The 24,037-nt window shown below is 45.1% G+C and overlaps 1 protein-coding gene across 2 annotated transcripts in view; it reads left to right on the forward strand.

Annotated features, from left to right (window-relative positions):
• Positions 1-24,037, forward strand: part of MEGF6 (multiple EGF like domains 6) — a 268,797-nt gene that overhangs the window by 178,909 nt on the left and 65,851 nt on the right. Inside the window, exons 1-2 of one of the 2 annotated variants that reach the window (XM_078611385.1) lie at positions 10,097-10,826; positions 19,794-19,916. In XM_078611385.1, coding sequence (XP_078467511.1) covers positions 10,664-10,826; positions 19,794-19,916 — 286 coding nt within the window. In that variant the 5' untranslated portion in view covers positions 10,097-10,663. Of the gene's footprint in view, positions 1-10,096; positions 10,827-19,793; positions 19,917-24,037 lie in introns of those variants that run through there. The other variant, XM_078611384.1, reaches the window with a different exon arrangement.

A 24,037-nucleotide genomic window follows, 5' to 3' on the forward strand; every position in this document is an offset into this window, starting at 1 on the left:
CAACTTTTGACCAAAGTACATGGATATGGTTTTGATTTTCCCTGATGTGCCCTTGATATTGTCAGGGGGGAAAAAATCCACCTTGTCAATTTATCCAAACAAACCCCGGTATATGATGAATTGTGCTTTGACATATTTGGACTCACACAATCACTTTAAATGTCAAAAGTACAACCCGTTAACCACGAATAAGGCATGTCCCACCTCTGCTCATTATTTAAAATGACACTGCGTTGAAAGGCAGGACACTCAACCAGTGAAATACCTTCAGAGGGCTAAGGGGAAATTGTACGATAATGCATGCCAGGCAGGCAGATAATGTCTCCGGCCACAGAGATCTATTGCCACGACAATTCCAGATTTATACAATGCAGGCAGTCCAAGTGAGAGTGTACGGGCCTCCTCAAAACAGTGTTAAAGTGTTGGTCGCAAGCGTTTGCAGGTGGAAATTCAGTTCATCAGGATGGCGCAGTTGTAGTTGTAATCCTTTAAGCAACCGCCAAACTAATGACATTGAATAATGACTCATCCAAACACCCGTATGCCACACCAGTTGCTTAACCATAGGATCCATAGTTGAAAACGTACATGTTAAGTTTGGAAACATGCATGCAAAAACATGTTATTTAACGAGTTATATCCATCGTGTATGTGCAATGAAGTACTTCAGCAACAGAGGATACTGCTGATGGTTATTAGCACCCTCGGCTTGCAATCCAGAGATCAGCAGTTCAATATCTCCGGGTGAGGCAATGCAAACAAACATAAAATAAATAGGCGAGTTTCATCAACGCCTTAACCACCCGGCAGTTTGAATGGACACACCACAGCCCGTCGATTGGTAGACCGCACGTGGTGGTGAGACGTGTAGGGTAGCCCAACCTCTCCCGAGCTGTCTGTCCAGCGTAGCAGAGCAGACGAACTTGCCCTCGTGTGCGGGAGCTCTCTGCAGCTCCCGCTGGAGGCGGCGGTGCTTCCGCCACGACCTGACGTGCGTCGACTCGGCCCACCCTCACGTCGCTGGCAGGATCGGCCGTCATTTCTCGCATCCGTCTCTTCTCAGCCTTCGCCCTCCACCTACCCTGTGAAGTGCTTTATTTATTTACTTGTAAGAATTTTGCACTGTCATTAAAGAAACCGCAATGCAGTGGGAATTTCAAGAGGAGGGAAAAACAACAGTAACGGGATAGCAAGCGAGGTGTAATATCCTGTACATTGCGTTGATACTGGTAGGAACCTCCTGGTTATACCAGCCCACAGGAGATTATTGTGTCCTTCCGTCCGTCCGTCGTGTATCCAAAAATGGGAGGGGTGGGGCTGGGTGGAGAGGGGAGGGTGGGGAGGGTGGGGAGGGGCTGGGTGGGGAGGGTTGGGAGGGGCTGGGGAGGGAGGGTGGGGCTGGGTGGGGGGTGGGAGGGGTAGGGCTGGGTGGGGAGGGGCTGGTCACCCCGTGGTGCCCTTATAAACTCAACGTTTAACCTACTCACGCCGGCTTGTGCCCGCCCTCACAGTCGGGCATATTTGCGGAATACACCACGCAGCCGTTGACCCTGCAGGCCATTGACCAAGCAACCCAACGTTCCTACCAGCTCCCTCCGCAGGACAATGTGTTTACCTCGTTTTGATTTTCGTCATCGCATCTTTTAGGAACGCATCTCCGATGTAAACCGGGGTATTAATGCATTACTCTTTAATTACATACTTGGGATAATAAAAAAAAACACAAAGTAACGTCACTCCATCTTCTTGGTTCTTTCGGTAAAGTCACGTAGAAGGGAAGTAATAAAATAATAAAAATAAAACATAATACAATAAAATGGAATATTATTTTATTACTTCCCTTCTACGTGACTTTACCGAAAGAACCAAGAAGATGAATCCCTGCAGTCACGAAAGCTTTAAATCGAACGTCACTCCAGCCACCGAGGGTTCCTTTGGCTAGGCTGCAGCAGGGCTTTGGGAATGTCTGAGATGTGATGTAAGGTGCTTTGAGTTGCTGAGGCTATTAAGCAAACGCCGTATGAATGCAAATCCTAATGCTTCATGTGTGAGAGATACAGGATGGTGATGCCTATATCTTGATGCTCTTCCTAATCAAAGGTAACGGTCATGATCACTTTTGCATAGTCACGACATCTCATCATCAAACACGTCTTCATTTCCTGGCTCCTGCCAACCACTGTTGACACCAGATTTTGCTCTGTAGGCAGCTTGCTCTAGAGAGAAACCCTGATTTTTACTTTCAGACATTGCACCCTCGTGAGCTGTCCGGAAAGCACTGCCTACCTATCTCCTCTCATCTCACTCCACTCCCCTTCACACGCTCTACACGCTCATCAACGATGTTCTCTCTGCGCAGATGTTATACCCCGCTGCTACTTGCCCACGTAGTCTCGAATTCCGTCCCTCCACTCACCCATGCTGCACACTCGCTGTCCATTTCCAAGCTCAAGACTTTTTCTTTTTTTCTTTCGAGTGCGCACTATTATCCATGCATGTGTGCGTCTCGACGCTTTCAGCAATTCCCCACGGTGGGGCGAATCCCCTGCCTCTTGTGCAGCACACTGGGATGGTGGTGGTGGCCGCACGCGCCTGGACACGATACACTGATACAAAGCCCAACTGCGTTGAGTGTTTTGCAGATTAAGCCTTTTCGAATCGCGCCTTGGCACGTGCGCGCGTGGCTGCCTTCTGCTGCGACTGTTACCACGCAGAGCCTTGCGCAAGTCAATTAGGCGAGGTCGTGTTTGCATGTATAGGGACGTCCCCCACGTATGTTGTTGTTATGATGATCACTGGGCAAGAGATCGAGCACACATGACAGCTCCTTAACACCAAAGCCACGGTGTGGAGGTGGGGGGGGGGGAGTTGGGGGGGGCAGGCACACACACGAAGCAACGCCTTGGTTATTTTTTTAACGGCATATATTTATTATTCTAGCCCTTTCGAGCGCGCCACGATGACACGAGTCGAAAGGCGATCTAGAACACCCGCCGCCCTCACCCCCGCACGTACAGAACGTCAAGCGTGGACAGCCGTGACACACGCAATGGGCAGGCTCCAACGTGGCATGCAGACCCTTCCCCCGTCCACTCCGCAGTCTCTATCAGATTAGAGAGCGTGATGGTGGTGGTAGTGGGTGGGGTGGGTGGGGGTGCGAGAGAGGCAATGATCACTGAGGAGGGCTCTATCACGGTGACAGGGGTGGGGGGGTCAGAGCGGAGGGGAGAGGTGGGGCGGGGAAGAAGTAAGTTTTGAAAGCACAGCGGCGGTGGGGGGATGATGGCTATATTATTTGGTTCTTTCGGTAAAGTCACGTAGAGAGAAAATAAAAAATATTATAAAATAAAAACATGATGTTTTTATTAATTTTTATTTTCTATCTACGTAACTTCACCGAAAGAATCAAAGAATACGAATTCCTGCAGTCACGAAAGTTTCAAGGCAGGATGACGGCTCTCGATCGAGGGTGGCGCTCCTTTGGCCAGGCAGAGGCCGATGCGTGCGTGCAGGCACGGGCTCGCGATGCTCCTAATGGCTCGTGGAGGGGGGGGGGAGGTTGGAGTTGGGGGGTGGAAGAGAGAGAAAAAAACTCGAGGTGCATTCCTTCAATGCACACATGTCCACTACCCTCAGAATGTTATGTTCCCACTCGTTTCCTGCAATTATGGATACGGGGAGGAAGCATCCCTGCGCAGTCGGATAGTGCTGTAAAAGGGACGGCATTGATGCGTGTGCTGACGATCTGGGATTTTATGGGACTTCTAGATTTGAAGCTTTCGTGACTGCAATGATTCATATTCTTAGGTTTTTTCGGTAAAGTCACGTAGGTAAAAAATTAAAATTAATAAAAGTAAAATTAAAATAAAATAAAAATCACGACGTTTCGGAGGCAACACAAGCTTCCGTCTTCAGGTGGAACCGTCACAGCACGATAGCTGTATCAAGTGAGATACAGCTATCGTGCTGTGACAGAAGCTTGTGTTGCCTCCGAAACGTCGTGATTTTTATTTTATTTTTATTTTACTTTTATTAATTTTAATTTTTTACCTACGTGACTTTACCGAAAAAACCTAAGAATATTTTACGTGACTTTGCGGACTCGTTAGCGCGTAAACTACGCGTCGACAAACACGCACATAAGCCAGCAGTGCGGTTACGCAAACGTGTCCCGGTCTCACGACAATCTTGACAGAAATCTCAACCCGAGACGTCTCGAGCGTGGAGCGTGGAGAAGTTGTGGCTGTGGTTGCACGGTCAGCCAGCGACTCAGGCAATCTATGCACGCGTGAAGTCAAGTGGTCCGATTTAAATATTCTCATGGCTGTGTGAAGCAATGCCAAAATATGCAAAAAGGTGCTGTGTTCTTTTTGTCGACCGATCGCTTTGACATGCAACTTGTTAGAAGTGCAGACATTGCATGCAATGTATGAGTAAATTGTTGAGGGAGTGGGTACAAATATGTGGTGAGCTGCAATTCAAATGAACAGATATAATTTTTACAACATTCATTAATTACCTTCCAAGTAACGCTTAAGTTAAATAATCGATATCTTCATAAATAAACAAGTGAGAGTCCATATTTCTAGAGATATGCATGTGTTCAGTAGTGACAGAGATGTTTGTACATTATTTATTAAAAAAATACCTAATACTACTTTTTTATTTTACCAAGTAAGAGCCACTGTGCTTTATATCTCCTTCTTGGAAGAGACATGGCCACAAATGACAGCTCAACAAAGTGGCTCATCTTGTGGAATGTATAGCAGCCAAATAATATATATATACACATGTTTCTACATGTGGAGGGAAAAACTGGAGGACCCGGAGAAAAATCGACGCAACCACGGGGAGAGAGAGAGAGAGATGCAAACTCCAAATATACGGCAGTCATCATGGGATGGGACGAACCCACGACTTTCTGAATAACCAGGCGAGGGAGATAGCCCCGTTTAATATTGTTGACAATGGCTAAATCATTCTTCTTTTCGCAAAGGAAACTGACGTAAAGAAGACAGGCTCATTAAGCTCATCAGATGGATATATATTGTTCGCCAAGTTCATAGCGAGCCGAAAAATGGACGGTTTAGAAGCGAGCCAAATTCATGAGCAAGCTGTATTTTCTGTTTTGTTTTACACCATTGACCACATACATGCCATAAATCAGATTCAATATTAGACAAATATATATCAAATACCACAATGCCTGGCTTTTGTAGATTCGAATAGTGTGTAAGGTTATATGTGAAACTTAAAAAAACGCTTTAGAGAGATAAAAGCATGAACACAAATTGGAGGAATCATAATAAACTTCAGATTTTACTGGCTCCTGGACTGTCCTATCATTCTCATGAATTAAATGTGGACTTCATCCATGTATTTCACAAAATATGGCTGAATATCTCTGAAAAAAAATCCATCTCAAGTGCATGGGCAGTTTACTGCAAACCAAAGTACGCAGAATTGAGCAATCGTTGTTGTGAAGGGAAAAACAACGTTAAGCTCATAACAACTCTTAAATTACGCGCTTACATTCCAAATGTGACGTGGAAATACGCGCATGCAAAGCGATTGAACGACAAATATTTATTGAGCAATACTCTGTGCAGTGTCAGATCGATGCGCGTGCGTGGGATGTGAGGACGTTAAGAATGATGTAGGAAAGAGTGGAACAACCGGAGGAATACAAACTTATGCAAGGTACTTGGCAGATTTGAACTTTGTATTGCATTGAAATTGGCGCTACTCACATCGAGCCAAGGGAACACGGCGCCCTTAAAATGTTTTTTTATATATTAAGGGAATAAATGCTGACGCATGCGGAAAACACTGCAACCTTTATTTATCCAGATGAACTTCGCCGTTAAAGAACAATGTTGTGTTCCCAAAAAGTGCAATGTGTTCCTCCCACTTTTGTTTGTTTCACTCAAGAGCCATTGTGTTGCTTCATCGTGTGCACGAGTTCATTGTCATCTGGTGGCTTGTGTTGTATTAAAATTAGCAACGGTGGAACGATTGGCCCACTGGCCCTGACGATCTTATGACTCGGTTTTAAGAATCAGTTTATTTATTTTCATTGTCGAGAACGGTGGCAACTGCTGTGGCCGCAGTCGTGATGTGAACCCATTTCAGAAAAAAAAATATATACGAACTGAACAATTAGATTATAACTGATGCGCAATTGGATGAGCGTAACTTGAGCTTACGCATTTACATTGAGTTGAAGAACCGATGCACCATTCCACCCCTGCACACGACCAACAGGTCGATTTGTGGAACTGTCAAACCCAACGAGCTGCAACGTGGCTTGGAGATACAAAATATACAGATGGCCTCATGAGTTCATGGGCTCATGATCCCATTCGTCCAGACCTTTGTGAATTATCCCCTAATGTATGTCTGATGGGTTTTCTCTGGTGACTCCACTTTCGGCCCGCGTGAAGCATCACACGTTGTATTATTCAAGCACGTCAACAGAGGGTCCTCCTTCCAACTGAGCGAGACGTTTCTGGATAAACAGATTATTTATTTAGCGCTCAAATAGCAACAACAACAAAAATATGAAGTCGAATCAAGATCTGCATTGCTACGTCAGTTTAAAAGCAGTTTCCTAATAAATCACAATGCAATACATTTCAATCCGATCTCAATCGATCGGGATTGATTCAAAGGACCGATCCAGATCAGATTCCAGACGCGTGGATCAGATTTTGCGTTGACTGTTGCGAATCAGGACCACGTGATCGTTTGGTAATTTAACCCGCACCGGGCATCCCCCCCCCCCTATCCACCCCCCTTCCCCCCATCTTCACCCCTCATGCTCCCCGTAAAATCATATTTAACATCACAACATTGCTCTGTGTGAGTGTGCAACCGTTTTTCGCTCATGTTCATAGGCAGCCAAACAATCTAGCCAAATGTGTTTTCTCTTTCCCTTAATTCACATTGGTGTGAATATTTCTAAAGTTATGGAAATTCCTAAACAAATGGAGACGAAGCCCTTCGGCATTGATTGATGTTGTGGTCAACATTCCCTGTAATTCTCCTTGCAATTACAGACATTCCTCTTTGCTAACAGGTACTATTAAATCCAGCTACTGTGCATAACTGCCTCGTACAAAATGTGAAAGGGAATGACGTAAAAACATGTGTACGTTTTTTTTTTAAACGCATGAATCCTTGAACTTAGGCATCAGTCAACATCATATTCATATATGTGTCTGTCACTAATCAGTATTTTTTTCCTCCAGTAAAGATGTACACTTTAGTAAGCGTGTCAACTCCATGCCAAGCATAACTCCATCTCCATTCTAATCTCCATTAAAAGCACAGCTTGCCACAAGTATGGCATTGATTAAATCCAGATAATTATTGTTCATGCACACATAAAACTAGGCTTTAGAATAAAAGAAATACAAAATATCCACAAAATGCTGTCCCATTTCACTTAAAGGGACATCACAAGTCAGGCCACATAGGATACCACCCATTGCTTTGAAGAATGAGTTAATCTGAAATCCAAGCTATACCACGGAGAAGTGGTTTTCATCATTTTTGGTACGATAGACCCCCAATCTAAACCACCCCATCCTCAACCTCATCCTCCTCTCGCCACCCTATTCCCCTGCCCCCACAGCCCCCGTGCCCCCCACCCCGCCCTCAACTCCATGTCACGAAGGAGATAAAGCATAGCATGGTCACGTGTACGCATGTCCAGTCCACTTGCTGTGAGCAAGGCACGTGTTTCATCTTGCTGTTTTATTGCCGCGATGTGGCGCTGATGGTCGCCACGCACATTCGAGATTGCTCCTGCACGGTATTCACGCCACAGTCCCCCCTGCAGCCCCTTCCTTCCATCCATTCAGGGCCTTGACCCATGGGGGGTCAAGCACTGCTGCAACAGGGCCTCATAAAACGCGTGCGATACATCAGAGGCATGCAATGTCGCGTTGACAGTAAACTATTTGAATGGGGGCATGTTTCTCTCGGGGTGAAGTTATACCTTTTGGGGGGAAGTGTTCCTGCTCATGTTGTTTTCATCACTTGTAAATGAACAAGGCAGAACAATAGGTAACAACGTGCTGGAGGTACAGAGTTATACGTGTCTCACATGTACAGACATGTGTAACACGTAGACCTTGTGCCATTAAACCATGATGCGAGGTATATGTTACGAAACCATGAAATGGCTACGGCTTGGGAGGCCTTCATTCAGCAGTGGATAGCTCTTGGATGATGATGATTATTATTAGGATTGTAAAATGTATTTTAAAAGCTCCGCAAGTAGTCACATGAATTTTAAAGTAATGTATTCCCTGTGACATTACATTGCAGAGTGAATGATCATGGGATTTCAATATTACCTGAGATTAGGTTTTGCAAGTTTCTGAATGTCGTCTGTATAAGTTATAATTGCCGCTTGTGTTTAAACTCAATGGCTGTGCTTGAGGCGATGCATATTTTGTTAGATTATATTTTTTTTAAATAATGCACATTTACCATAAAGCAACTGCCCGATGTCAAAAGTAATAATGTGCAACGATTTCCAAATGTAGCGTTTTGACGACAAACATGCCCCTGTAAAAATCCCGTGGAAATTAGTTTGAGATGAAGCAACGACAACCAAAAAAATAAAAAATAAAGTTATTTTGTTCATGTGCCGGGCCAAGGCATTTAATTTTGACCAAGTCTACTCGTAACAAATGAGGGACTTTAATAAGATGCATTAAAAATGAATAACATTTGCAATTCATCACTCATGCCTGTGGAGCAAGAGAGGGGGTGCCGGGGGGGATATATCTACGTACGGTTTTATAAGGACTAAGATCGATTGTTGACTTTCGTGCACAAAAATAGAATGAATGTGAAAGCATGTTAAACACATTCCTGCGGAGGGAGCTGGTAGTAACGTTGGGTTGCTTGGTCAATGGCCAGGGTCAACGGCGGCGTGGTGTATTCCGCAAATATGGCCGACTGTGAGGGCGGGCACAAGCCGGCGTGAGTAGGTTAAACGTTGAGTTTTTTAAGGGCACCACGGGGTGACCAGCCCCTCCCCACCCTCCCCATCCAGCCCCTCCCCTCCCCTCCCCACCCAGCCCCACCCTCCCCACCCAGCCCCTCCCCACCCTCCCCTCCCCACCAAGCCCCTCCCTGCACGACGGACACAATTATCTCCTGTGGGCTGGTGTAACGAGGAGGTTCCTACCAGTATGAAATATTGAATATCTCAAGTGGTCGACCACAACATCCACCTAAGAAAATTATTGGGCGCGTTCATTGTGATCGTAGATTGTATGGTTATGGCTGATGCTGCCGAGTGGCCTGGCCACTCTGTTGACCACACAACTGTTTGACAACACGTGGCACTTAGATGATAAAGATGATGATGATATAGGTATCGATATTTTAACACTTTATCTCAGCAACTTCATCCCAATTAATTACAACTGAAGCGCAAGCACAATTTAAGGTTTAAATTTCAATAAAATGAATTTCCCTCAATTATGCGGTGATAAAAATTGCAACTGACTGGCCCAGCATCGAGCTGTGGATAAAGAATGGCCAAAACGTCATCCATTGTCCCGATCTCTCTGTGCGCGGTGCTTTTAGCGCCACAGCGTGTCGATTTGTAGCGTTTATTTTCATTTGTTTTGCTGGTGACTTTGTGCATTTCACATTGAAATCGCCTCCAGCGCTTTTGCTGCTGTGGGCAATAAAAGTTGTTTAAAAGTCAAAAGTCTCTGCTTTTAAGGAGTACCCCGTTGCACAAAACGTCACCTATTTCATTTACGTATTTTAATTTTCAGGACAGTGTTTACTAACTCTCCTATTAAAGTGGTGTGTGTGTGCGTTTTGTGCTTCCGTACCATTGCCAATGCGCTACCAGCAATCAATGGCACGCGTATCCAATAGAATTGAATCACATTGGCACGGCACAAGGAGATGAGCTGCTGCTGCCGCTGCTGCTGGTGTGACTCTGAGCACTTGTATCGGGCAACTCGGGAGGAACAAGATTGTACTTGACTGCTCGGGGAGAGGGGAGGGGACAGATGACGCGGAGGAGAAAACCGGCCAGGCAAAGCGGACCCCGCAGAGAATTTAACGCAAGTGACACGAGGATCATTGGGCAGTCAAACGGCACAGGAGGAGGGGGGAGGAGAGAGGCAGGCAGACAGACGTGAAGATGAAATCTAAGGTATAGGCGGGCAGATATAACAAGCCAGCTGCAGTGATAAACCAGAGGTAGACAGATATCGAAAGACACCGAGAGAAGGCAACTGTGGGTGGAATGTGTGAAAGCAGGATAAAGTTTTGAGAGCGCGACAATTGCAACACAACAAACAGGCACACCGCACCTCCGACTGTCACGATTGGCTATGCACGGCGCGAACAGAAGTTCAACATACAGACATACACCACCACAGTAGCACGTTCGTCTCAGAGGTTCGCACACACACACGCGCGCGCGCGCACGTGCACATCGAGAAACACATGCCGAGAGCGCAGTAGGGGTGGTGCTTGCGAGTTGCGAGCGTTCGCACACAACTCACGGGGGCACGAGGGAGGGCAAAGCAAAGCAAGCCCCCACAGAGGGCGAGGAGAGGTGGAAGAGCTGAGCGGCGAGCGCGACCCAAGCGAGCTTCACTTGTCCAGAGCGCCGGCGATGATGGCGATCGGCGCATTCGCGGCACTGCTGTGCGTGGCCGTGTCCGTGGCGCGTGCCACCTCATACCCAGGGCGGCCTCTGCGCTACCAGCAGAGGGTCAACTGTTTCCCGTGCGTCCACATGCGGAGCCCACACAGAGGCAGGAGCGAGAATGTCACTGGTAATGAGCCGTGAGACGCTTTGGCGTCGCGTTCGGTGTTGCGTGTTTTTTGTTTGTTGTTTTTGTATATTCTTGCCGTTGTTGTTGTACAGATTATTATTTAAACGCGAAATTTATTTGTTGTTTTTTTATTGTCGTAGTTTTGTTGTTCTGGGGGTGGTGGGGTGGTGCGTGTGTGTCTCTGTGTGTGTCTCTGTGTGTGTGCTGCTTCTCTTTGCCGTGATGGTTCGTCGGAGTTGTGAGCTCACGTGGAATGAGCTTTATTGATTGCGTAATTGCGTGTTTTGTTCACGTCTGCACGCTTGCTTTTTAAATGTTTAGAGAAGACGTGCTTCTGCCACGCTGGAATTTATTGTTTAAGTGGATCGGTAAGATGTGCGTGTGATACTTTGCAACGCATCTTTCAAATGGTACGTGTGTGAATCGTGCCTCATACAACACTGCTATAGACGGTCATATATGTTGAACATTTATATTTTATTTAAAAAAAAAATTATTTAATACCCATTACAGTATACACCATAAAGTAATTTCACGTCTGCAATATCAAATCTAGAATATCAAAAGTGGTTTAAAGTAAAGTTTATGTAACCAGGTGAGAATTCGAGACACCGGATTAGGTCTAATTTGGCCGAGTGACCTAACAAAAGCAAAACAAATAAAATTAAGTGCAGCAATAAAGCAAATAGAACACGAAACATCGAAACGATAAAATATTCTCAGCCACACCTTTTGATAGACTTTACCTTCAGCAGCGGCTAATCCAATTTGTCCTAGCCGTGTAAGCACATTCCATGCAGTGGGAAAAATATGTAACGGATTACAACGGATACCTGTACTCCACTAGTCCACGTGCAATGCAATACCAGCTCACAACAAAGACAGCTCGAAATGTCCGTGGGTATTAGTGGAAGGGCGCTGGGTGTGTATATATATCATTCCCAGCTCAGGGTGCTCACAATGCAGCATTCCAAGCCTGCCAAATCTCATCAAATCGCACGCTCGCCAAATTACGCCGCCTTTTTCTTCTTGGTTCTTTCGGTAAAGTCACGTAGAAGGGAAATAATAAAAGAATAAAAATGAAACATAATAAACTACAATTCTCACGACGTTTCGGCCACAACGCAAGCAGCCGGCGTTTCATTCTCGGGCACACACACAGTGTACTGCGCGGCCAAGTAGCCTGAATGGCAGGGCTATTGTGGGTGGTGGTTTAAAGATTATTGTTTAGACGCCACGAAGTGCCACGGGAGGGAGCTGTGCCTGTTTCCTGCCTGCACGATGCTCGTGGAAGTTGTTTATCACTGCGTCGTCTGAAACGCATGGCTGCCGACATGACACTTATGCAATATCTGCACCTGCCTACACAATGCAAACATACTAACTGGCTTATATGCCAACTATACACATTAATTCCCATAAGCATGTTATTTATTTCCCTGTGTGTTGCTAATGTAAGACTTGAGCATGTGTGTACTTTTGTGATATTCTGTGGCTCTTCTACTTCCGTGCCCAGAAGACGCATCTGCATGCGCCTGCCTGTACACATCACCGCTTTCACAGCTCGGCCATGCGAACTTGCCAACATGACTCTCAAGTGCGTACCTGTCTGCACGATTTGTGTACCATCGAAGCTGAATGTAACCACGTCTTATATAAGCACGTTACTTGGTGATTACTGCACTTGCAGTGGTGCAGAAGCACAACGCACAACACATCCGCAAATAACATTGTGGCCGTGAAAGTAACATGTATGATAGGTGACGTTTCGGACAAGGGCCCGTCTTCATGACACATCATTGATGAAATGATGTGCCATGGCTACCACTGGATTGGCGACTCACATACTGAAGAATGTGTTGCGTTGTTTACACGTATATATAAGCACAGTTCTTCTATAAGCAACAGACCCTTATGTTGCACTGGTGGAAGGAAAGCATCGGGCAGCTTATGATAGCGGGACACTTTGGATATAAGCACAGCTTGCCTTGCTCTCAAGGGGTGTTGAAGGTGTACATACCTGACTGCATTACTGCATTCCTTAGAGGCAGAACACCCAGTCTGGGCTTTAGAGTTCGCCCACAAACCGTGGTATGCACGTGCTTATTCCTAATGATCACAATTTACCCACCACATGCTTCCAATCACTGCTGTTTGCTTCTCCCGTGAAGCGGCGTTCGTTATTGGGAGTGCGCACGGGTTAATCGGGGAGTGCTGGCGAAAGAGTGAGTTCGAGCTTGCAATGAAACCGACTCGATAGAACCTGGTTATCCCGCGATATTCTGGATATGTTCGTGGGGTGGGGGGGGGGAAAGGCAAATTACGTAACTCCACAAATCAAAAGAAGCAGATTAAAAAGCTTCACATTTTCAATTAATGCCGTTTTTTTTTTATCAACGAAGCATAATCACTGCTACCAATAAGTTAATTACGGAAAACATGTCCGAGACAAGAGAGCAGCGGCCGGTGAATGTGTTATTGTCATTATTTTAGAAACTGCCCCATTTGTTTCACATCTGCAAGCCACCGATCATGCGTGTGTTATGATGTGCTGCGGCCATGCATATTTGAATGGATCCAAAAAAAAACCCAAAATCGGACATATTTTAGTACCCTTTAATGTTTGGGCACGTCAGATGGCAATGCCAGGAAACTTGACATCAAATCATTAGTGTGCCAAACGTGTGCTCATATTTGCACAACAACATTAGGATTGACATCGGCAGCTTTCTTGGGTGTGGATACATTAAGCATATCAGTTGCTGGAATAAAAAAAATATACTCTTGATGTTGACAACCCAGAGGTATGTACAATACTACATAGAGATCACAGCAGACACATTGTGATTTGCAGCGGTTAGGTCAGAATTACATTAAGCGGGTTGAATTTCATCTTCCAGCATGGCAGTTGAAACAATGGCCACTTTTTTATTTTTAAATCCCTCCACCAATGTTCAACCAGTCGTATATTGTGTGGTGGGGCATAGTGGTGGTAAGGGTGCCACGTTAGTGAGATGTTAACTACCTCGCCTGGTATACAGGAAGGTTGTGGGTTCAATTCTGACCTTGACGCCTGTATATTTGGAGTTTTCATGTTCTCCCCGTGGTCGCATAGAGTTTTCTCAGGGTCCTCCGGTTTTTCCCTCCACATTTAGAATCAACACCCGTTTAGAGTATTTGACAGCAATACATTTACACATGATAAGCCACTTCATTGAGCTATCATTTGTATCCAGGCCGCTTCTGAAAAAGCTCATAGCTTAGTGGGCCTTGCCTGGTAAAATAAATATAGTTTAGTTGTATTTTAGTTTTAATCCTACCTCTTCATAGACATCTGGCCTGTGTGGAGTAGTAGGCCAAGTACCCTCATAGGGCCTCTCTAGAACTCCCTCTCTAGAGCTCCCTCCAGTGGAGACCCTTCTGCCAGCAGTGACATGAACAAGTAATTGAAACGCTGCACCTTTACCTTTATAAAGTATGATGCATATATATTATTTTCACGAAAGGAAATTGTAAACAACCGTGTAATATGAGGTTCATACATGAGCCAAGAGGGAGTTTTCCCTCCGAAGTCAGATTATGGTGCCAGCTTTAAAACCACTTCGAGATTTGGCCAAGTCTCTAAAAGCCCTCGTGGGATGGAATTATAAGCACATTTTTATGATATAGAACCTGAAGTTCTTACTTGAAAATAGTCAAATAAATTCCCACATTTGTATTCTAAAGTTGCATCTGTAATAACTGTGAATTTTTATTAGACCATAGATACACACATACCAGCCGTGTGATGAATGTGGCTTCATCCAGATCCCGATACATGATGAGAGCAGTGTCAATTTCTCTTAATATATTTTTAAAGGATTTGAAGAAAAATAAAAAAAAATATCATTTGTGAAAATAACGTAAATAATTATAAACAATAGTAATTTGGATATATATCATGTTAAACACATTAAAATTACATTTACTGCAATACTTGCATCTTCACCTGAGGACGGCTGCTTGCGTTGTGGCCGAAACGTCGTGAGAATTATTTTATTATGTTTTATTTTTATTATTTTAGTACTTCCCTTCTACGTGACTTTACCGAAAGAACCAAGAAGATGAATCCCTGCAGTCACGAAAGCTTTAAATCGAAATATACTTGCATTTCTTTAGGGTTTTTTTTCTTTCAGGTAAATGTGCAGTCCTGCAATTGCTCGCTCATGCCACTGCTGGCTGAAGGGTCTTAATCTCGAGGGAACTCGGCAACCTCTTGATTCCAGTGTGCTAACCATGACACCACTGTGGAAACGTTATTAGAATGTTATTTTTTGTACGAGACCAAATTAAACTGAAATATCTCATTCTAAGTTTGCCTGAAGGAACATATTTATCATCACCCTGTAATGCCCCCTCACTAACTTAACATTCAATGACGTAGCAAAAAAATATGCTTCGGAGTATTTTTTTGTTACATTGCAAAAAGTTTTATTTAGGACAGCAAACGCCTGTGAAATATACAGTGTATTGAAAATGTTGTGTATATGCATGAATAAACCTCAACTGTGGGCACAGCTGCTATGCATTTAAAGGACGCTTTATGGCCAAAAAAATGAATGTGAAATGGAATCAATTAAACATTGAAAAGTCTGACTAGTTGAGCCTGAAATCATGAGCAAATACAATTCTCAAGATGCTTTATCATCAGCATCATCATCATTGTTTTCAGCCATTATCCACTGCTGGATGAAGGTCTTCCTTAGCCACTGTCACCATGTTTCACGGTCCTGCAACGGAACAATCCCTCTAGCTCCTGCACATGAGCTCATTGCCTTGCACTGCTTCCAACGTGGACGAACCAACAGCGTTACCAGACCATAATGGACTGCCCATGGCTCAGGACTTTTATAATAATGAAATCTGCGATGGCATCTGCGACACGTTCGTGGAGGTGCATATATGTATTGCGTATCAACAATACTTAGTTTCGGCTGGAGATGTCTGGGTGCTGAGCACTGTAAAATAACTCCCCCCTCCCCCACTCACGGGGGTTTCATTTGGAGTGTTTGAGTTTGGGGGCATCCAGAAAATATGCCATGAGAAATTAAGTCCTGTGTATAGGAGGCAAACACAATCTATTGACACACATTTCTACGTAAGGTATTTGTGTTGTGCACAATAGCTATAATTAGATCACTGCTCACTCTACACAAGTGTTTACGAGGGTTGGTTTTACAACAAAATTATAGCTTGCTGTTCTTGCATGCTGTGTCCCGATGGCCACCTCCCAATCACACCTGGCCAGTCAATCATGAGGAAAGCAGCAATGCTGGATTCGTGTCGTACCATTTCTAGAAGCTGCCACTGAAATGTCATTCAACTTGTGGGGCGTTGCTCGATTTGATTCCTTCCATCCAAGTACTAACCAGGCTGGGGCTTGTTTATCTTTCAGGATCGGACGAGGGTGATATGGTCGTAGGCCTAAAAGCCACCAGCATGATTACAATGGTGCTTTTCGTTTTTTTTTAAAGAAGTTGCGGCAGTTTTTCTTTTGAATAAAATAACATCTAGATATTTGCTAAAGTGTGTCAATAATTTACGTGGGGCTCAGGACAACCACTGTATTGGGCTTCTGCTCCGTATGGTATTTCGTGGATTAATGAAGTCCATCAACCCACTGTAGGGTCAGGGTTGCCTTCTGCGACTTTCACAAAATATCGGCAAAGATCACACGTGAACACGTTTCGTACATCAAATTAATGTATCTTGGCAAATAAGTGCATTGAGACAATAGCGTCACAACGTGCAAGTGAATCTCGCGTGCATGAGACCAGTCTGAAATGTGTACTCTCCATACCCTAACTAGCACAGGTGGTGAGCCATCGCACTGGCAACATTACTGTGGAATGTCAACACGGTAGTTATTGCTTCAACCAGTGGAACTAACATCGGGGTTGTCCCCTCCTGGCACAAAGCCGCCAATAAATACGAGTGCTGCCTTCAAGCGCTCATTTGAAGCACGGAGTCACTCGTGACTTGAAGTATCCACAAGGCTCTGCCAGCACATGTGATGCTGCATAAACAGTAGCAGAATCATGCTTCCAATGAAGCACCAAACACGGCGTCTCGAACGCAATGCTCTTAAATGCGCAAGTGTAAAATTCAAAGTGAAATATTGCACGGTCCAATGTATTGTACGCAACTCTTTATAATCGTGTTAATGTGAAGAAAATAAGTATCAAAGTAGTGAAGCAGACAATGCATACGGTGTAAAAGTTCAACAACAGACACGCACGTACATCTCCTTCATATATATATCTGTGTCTCCACATGAAGCACTGATTAAGTGTCACCAAACAACTCTGGAGCAATTTCAACATCAAGTGTCTCATAAGCAGACTCAGGCTGGCTTGAATCGACACTGGTGAGCCTCCAGATGTTTAAAGCTTTCATGACTGCAGGAATTCATATTCCTTGGGTCTTTCGGTAAAGTCACGTGGATAAGTTCAAATTAATAAAAAAATGTATTATATACTTTCTGGTCACTCGTCCGAGCACTATCCAGCCCCAATCCCGTTGACATTCTGGGATCGGGCATATTCTGAGTGAGATTGGTCATAGGCACATTCACCCATATATATATTCATATGCACCCATATTTATTTAGATCTCAACACTTCCTGTCCTTCCATTGCATCATACCGGCATAGGCCACTGGCTCCAAGGTGTGTAAGCTACCATCATCAAGTCGCATTTGTGCATAGTGCACTATGTACATGCGTGTGTGCATATATACACAAAGCGTGGCATTCACATCCACTCAGGTCACGCACACTGGGTAATGGTAGCCGTGGCATGTCAGTCTTTGCACCTGACGTATTGCTGATGCTATTATAAACATGCGTTACAAACTGCTGTCATCACGAAGGATGCTTATATTTTTTATTTTTTTATCCCAGCTTGGAGCGTGCTGTCTGGATAGCAACATGAACAAATAGCTTCGGTGTGCGTCATTGTCATTCCGCGAATGCAGCAGAATCACAGTGGCATTTCACCAATAGCACTGCTGTGATTAAGATTCACTTCAATGGCCAGCAAGTGCAGTTTCTTGAATTATGGCTGCAAAACATTACTGTTATTATGTCGTGTCTATTGAAGTTGGCGCTCGGGTTAAGCAGTTACGATAAAAGAGGCGGGTAACGACTGTAACAGCTGCGTTTTGCTCCCAAGTGGCTTGTGACGTCCCCTCGGTTGCCACTTTTGTAACCGAGGTGTAACTTTGAGGCCACGTGGAGTGGTGACAGTCCAAAAGCATGCACAAAGACAACAACAACAACCGCCATTCGCCACTAAGTGGCGGTGACGTGACCACGATGCTTGTGCCAGGCTATGTGCACCTTGAGGCCACGTGAAGTGTCGAATGCCCGCTGGCAGGAGGTCACGGGGCAGACCCAGGTACCACGGGCCGACTGACTGAGATGACCGAGATGACTGGCTGATGCACCACCTGTGCCCCCTACTGTGCCAACTTGCTGTGCTTTAGCCACCCGGCGCTCCACTCGTTGTTGGTATTTCGTGTCACAACTCACAACAAAGACACACACACACACACAAACACAATCGGCAGGAAAGTTCCGCAGCTGATATTATGAACATAGTAAAAACAAGTACAGCCGAGACTCACAGGCACAATTTCGCCATCATGGAATAATCTTGATTTGAAGCTTTCGTGACTGCAGGAATCTATACTCTTTGGTTCTTTCGGTAAAGTCACGTAGGTATAAAATAAAATAAATCACGACGTTTCGATCGCAACACAAGCGGTCGTCCTCAGGCAGAAAAAAATAGAATCCAGCAGTGGAACTGCTGAACTAACGAGAGAGGACGACCGCTTGTGTTGCAATCGAAACGTCGTGATTTACATCATGGAATGCTTACGTAGATCCGAATCCAACGTGTTCAACTAAACACCCACGATTTATCCAACTGACAGAGGGGGCTTTACCCTCAGCGAGGGGCTGATTGTGAGGCTCGTGGTTGCAAGCAGGTCGATGCCAGATACCACTCGTTCCACAGCACTTGCCTCTCTCCTTCATAGCCCATTGACAGTAGCTTGGCATTTAACCCCCGTGTCCTCTCGGTCTGCCCGGAGGAGAGATTAGGAGCTCTGGCATGGATGAAGTCATGGTCCGCTTAAGCTTTCCCAACACCCCCAGCCAAGAGCCCACCACGTACTTGCCCCGATGCTTATCTGTGGCCGATTCAGTTTCACGATTACATGAATGAGTGTCACTGTCCTGACAGCAGTCAATGGATCGTCGCAGACGCACACAAGTCGGTTTCATAGCGGTAGGGGGCGGGGGGTCATTGTGAGCGTCGCTGCTCTAAATGCTTTTGTGGCATCTAATTCTGGAAAGCCATTTAACCCCTTGACTTTCGACCATTGTGCAAGTCATGAGCATTCTTTTGAGCCCGATTGCAAGTAATTGCACTTCTCAATGCACGATCTTTAATCAATGGTGCGTTGCATCATAATTGTGTTTTGCTGCTATACAATGCACCACCATGATCATCCTTTGAATAGTCAAATCGCACCCCGAATACCCCCACAATCTCGTCATTTCTCGGAAGCCTAAACAGGGCAAAGTTGTGAAGAAAAAGAGAGCCTCACGCAATACGAATACATATTCCGATATTCAATCGCAGTTCAAAGTGTGATCGTCGATCGATCGCGTTTGCCTTACCAGGTTTGTCATCGAGCGCCTGGTGACACAAAAACGGCGCGTGCCGGCAGGCGTGCGTCTTCCGATTATGATTGAGCTGCAGTTATAAGCATGACCCATCGATCGATCGCGTTTGCCTTCCAGACGTGGACGAGTGCCTGGAGCACAACGGCGGGTGCCAGCAGGCGTGCGTTTTCCGATTCTGATTGAGCTGCAGTTATAAGCGTGACCCATCGATCGATCGATTGCGTTTGCCTTCCAGACGTGGACGAGTGCCTGGAGCACAACGGCGGGTGCCAGCACGTGTGCGTCAACACGCCGGGGAGCTACCACTGCGAGTGCCGCCCGGGCACCAAGGTGCACAGCGATGGCCGCACCTGCGTTTGTGAGTTGCTCTTCATCGCGGTTTTGCAAAACAATCATTCGAATTTTTTAATTCTAGATTTAAAAGTTTTCGTGACTGCAAGGATCCATACTCTTTGGTTCTTTCGGTAAAGTCACACAGGTGGAAAAATAAAATAAAAAAGAAGAATAAAAATAAAACTAGAAATGTTCTAATTAAATCACGATGTTTCGGAAGCAACACAAGCTTCCGTCATCAGGTGGGACAACCACAGCAAAAAAAAATTACTGTAGTGGCCAAAAAAAAGAAAACGGAAGGTACGGATGGACCACCCCCCCCCCCCCCGCGGTTCTGACCCATCGTGTCGTGGGGAAACCTCCTGGTACACAAACTTAGCTTGCGCGGGGGAGGAGGGGGGGTTAGTCCGCCGACTTGGTAGCGCAGGGCGCTGACCGTAGCACTGCCGCCCCCCGCTCGTGGACACACGCACACCCACTTTGGATCATCATCATCATCATCGGTAAGTACAGCATTTCTTCAGCATTTATACTACTGTTTTTGGTTGCCATGTACCTAACCTCATTACTTAGGTAAGGCTTTTAAGTATTGAATAATCAAAGTTTTGGCTTTGGCAGCACTTTCCAAGAACGTGCAACCCCTCTACACAGAACAAAGCAAGGGTTTCTGCCGTCCCGTATTGGATTACTACACCCGACTTGCAATCCAGAGGTTACCGGTTCATCTTCATCTCCTGGCGTAGCAGTTGAAAGATCGGACAACTTATTAAACCCCTCCATCCCCCTCCCATTGCCTACTGCCCAGACGGAGCGTGCATACTCCACTTCTTCCACGTTGTCTTGCCAGCGGCTCTCTCGAGTGGGAGGCCCCTCCGCCAGCAGTGGCATGAGCATGCAATGTCCGGTCTGCACCTTCCCTATTACCATATGCCTGTGCAATATGAGTCTAGCAAAAGCTATGCACGTGGTGCTTCTTCATGAGCAAGGATGCACAAGGAGAGGGACTACACGGCCATACGTGCCTACCAGCCCCGACACAAAAAACTCACGCATCTTGCTGTCTCACCATCAACCGCACCTCCGATTAACACTGTAGGCTACGTATGGTGAGAAACATGTTCAACATACATACGTACATTTTTTTTTCATCTCCATTTAAAACGCCTTTCTTTCGAACTGCTTTTTGTGTTTTATTTTCTGTTTGCTACGTACGGTGCAAAAGAAGTTCAACATACATACATAGTGCCCGTAATCCTGTTTTTTGGAGACAGGGTTGGTGGTTCATACAGGGATCTCATCACGGTGCTGTTACACTCCAAATCCGCTGGGCTTAGAGGTGGCGATAAAGCAAATAGGCCGCCTGGCCTGCGCAGATTTTCACGTGTTATCTGGAATGCTGTGGATTCCTGCCACGTTTAAAAAAAAAATACACTCCTAAAAAGGAATTGGCCAAAACATCCTAATGCAGGGACCCTTCCTTCAAAACAGTCTTCTGACACTGCGACGCTTTCCTGTGTAAAACAAGCAGAGCAATTAAATACAACCAGACCTCGCCAGAATGTGGGAGCTCTGGTGGGCGTTAATGCTTCACAATGCATCCGAATTGTCATGTTTGCAAAAAAGAAAACAACGGTTGTGTTGAATTTGAAGCTGCTAATTCACGATAGATTGACCATTGTAAAAACAGCGTTAACAGGGCACATATGGTCATACATAATTTAACACTGCTGTTGGATTTACACAGGGACCCTGGTCAATGGACTGTGTGCTTTTTTTGCGTGCAGGAATAACTGTTTCAGATCAAAAATGCTCAGATGGGAGAAAAAGTTGGCCATTCGGCTGTCCCTCTGCTGCAAAATAACATTTTAGCATGGAAATAACATCCCCGTGTTTTCAGAAAGTTTGATCGGAACAACAAGTAGCTTATTATTTTATAATGGGAAATATTGTTGTTGTTATCCTATTGACAAGTAAGACGCGCAGCTTACTGCGGAGTCTTGCACAGTTGCATAGGGGATGCATGAGATGTACTATACATACACCATAGGGTAAAGCATTAATATATGCCCCACTAAAATATCGAAAATATACCCCACTAAAATAACTAAAATATACATATAAATTATATCTTCTTTGAAAACTACTGTCTTTAGAACTGGTTTTTGTGTTTAGTTTGTTGTCCTTCCCCCGCACCTCTGATTAGCATGGCTGGCTACGTACGGTGCAAAAACAATTCTGCATACATACATGTACATTTTTGCTCATTTCAAAGCCTTCACATTTCTACCAGCATTCTCACTCCGTGCATTAGAAATCCCTTTACACACTCGCAATACAATGTGTCCAACAGAGCTGGAGTGATATGCTTGCGACGTTCATTGATGCGCAATATCGGGGCCAAAATAAATACATTTTTAAAAAGATGTGAATTCAAGGTCACGCAAAAAATAAAATCACCACGGTTTTCTACATCTGCGTCTGGTAAAAAAAACAAAATCGGTGTTACCGCAGATGGTTGTGACTTTTGAAGCAACTTTCTGTATCATTCCCCTTTCATATGCGAACATACGACTATGTAGGTGTTCGCGTTTGGGCCGTACAGCTCCTTGGTGTTTTCCGGCCGGTTGCCGTTTGTTGTTTGGCGCGGTGTCCGAGGTTCCGATCCACGTTCTGGGGAGCTTCTCCAGGAACTGAATTTCTTTAGTTCGTCTTCAATTCAGTCCCTGAAGAAACCCTAAGCTCGTGGCACGAAACGTCAGACATCATGCCAAATTTCCCGTGAAGAAACGCTGAATATAGCAGTTGAACCTTCATGGAAAAGCAGGCTTTGCTTGGCTATTGTTGCGTAATTTTTTTTACGCACCACAGTATTAAATTCTAACCAACGTCAAGTCCCCTTCCATTTCTCTCGATCGCTCTTTCCCTTGTTCCTATTAACTCTGGATAATGATCAACTTGCGTTTTGCGTCTGCAGAAAAACAGATGGGACTCGTTTCTTTATTGTTTCGCTTGGCTCCTTAATGGTACGCCTGTGCTTCGTAAGCACCTTGCATTGCAATGGGTCTCAGCCAACAAATGAAAACAGCCGGTCAGAACAGTGCGAACTTTATTTTTGCACAGAAATTAGAGAATAAGACGTGAACTCAAATGGGATATCAATCTTCTTAATTGTGACACTGCTAATGCTTTAAATATGGATGGCGTTTCAGAAGCGAGGGTCGGTGGATCAAGTAGCTATATAAGATGGCCAGAAAATAAGTATGCTTTGCAGACATTTAATTATTATACAACCCAGAGTTATCTTCAGCTACTCTAGTTTCCTACCACATACAACACAACAAGTGAGGTTTTCCCAGATAAATGACGTAAAAACCTTATCGGGGCTTTGTTTGTAATTTACGCATGTTTCTTCTTGGTTCTTTCGGTAAAGTCACGTAGAATGGAAATAATAAAATAATAAAAATAAAACATAATAAAATAATTCTCACGACGTTTCGGCCGCAACGCAAGCAGCCGTCCTCAGGTGGAGAACAGGTCTGTCGAGGAGACAGAGTCTGAATGACAAGCCCCAGGCTTGGAGCGACTATTTAAGCATGAGGCTTGTCATTCAGACTCTGTCTCCTCGACAGACCTGTTCTCCACCTGAGGACGGCTGCTTGCGTTGCGGCCGAAACGTCGTGAGAATTATTTTATTATGTTTAATTTTTATTATTTTTTTATTTCCATTCTACGTGACTTTACCGAACGAACCAAGAAGATGAATCCCTGCAGTCACGAAAGAAGCTTTACATCGAAATTTACGCTTGCTTGTCAATCTACTAGTGGACGAACAGCCCCCCCCCCCCCACGTTTCCCGGCGCCACGAGAGTTGTCGAGGTTATTTGGACGTGATTCGTCGAAGCGTTGGCGTTGGGGGGGCGGCCGTCGCCCACCGCTGCTGTTGAGCGCGCCGTGCTGCGACGATGGTGGTCAGACAGCTCGACGATTTATAGCGAAATAAACTCCGTGACCAACCTCGGCAAAATGGGATAATTTTATCCAGCAGTGAATTCACAAAGGGCTGGGCCTTTGTACTAATATTGGTCGCTGCGCTCACGTGGCAAATACAAGAATTTTGCAGACCATGGCTGATTTTCGCTCCCGATA

This window comes from Lampetra planeri, chromosome 36 (genome assembly GCF_965212315.1).
Source record: "Lampetra planeri chromosome 36, kcLamPlan1.2.h2, whole genome shotgun sequence".
Lineage (NCBI taxonomy): Eukaryota > Metazoa > Chordata > Hyperoartia > Petromyzontiformes > Petromyzontidae > Lampetra > Lampetra planeri.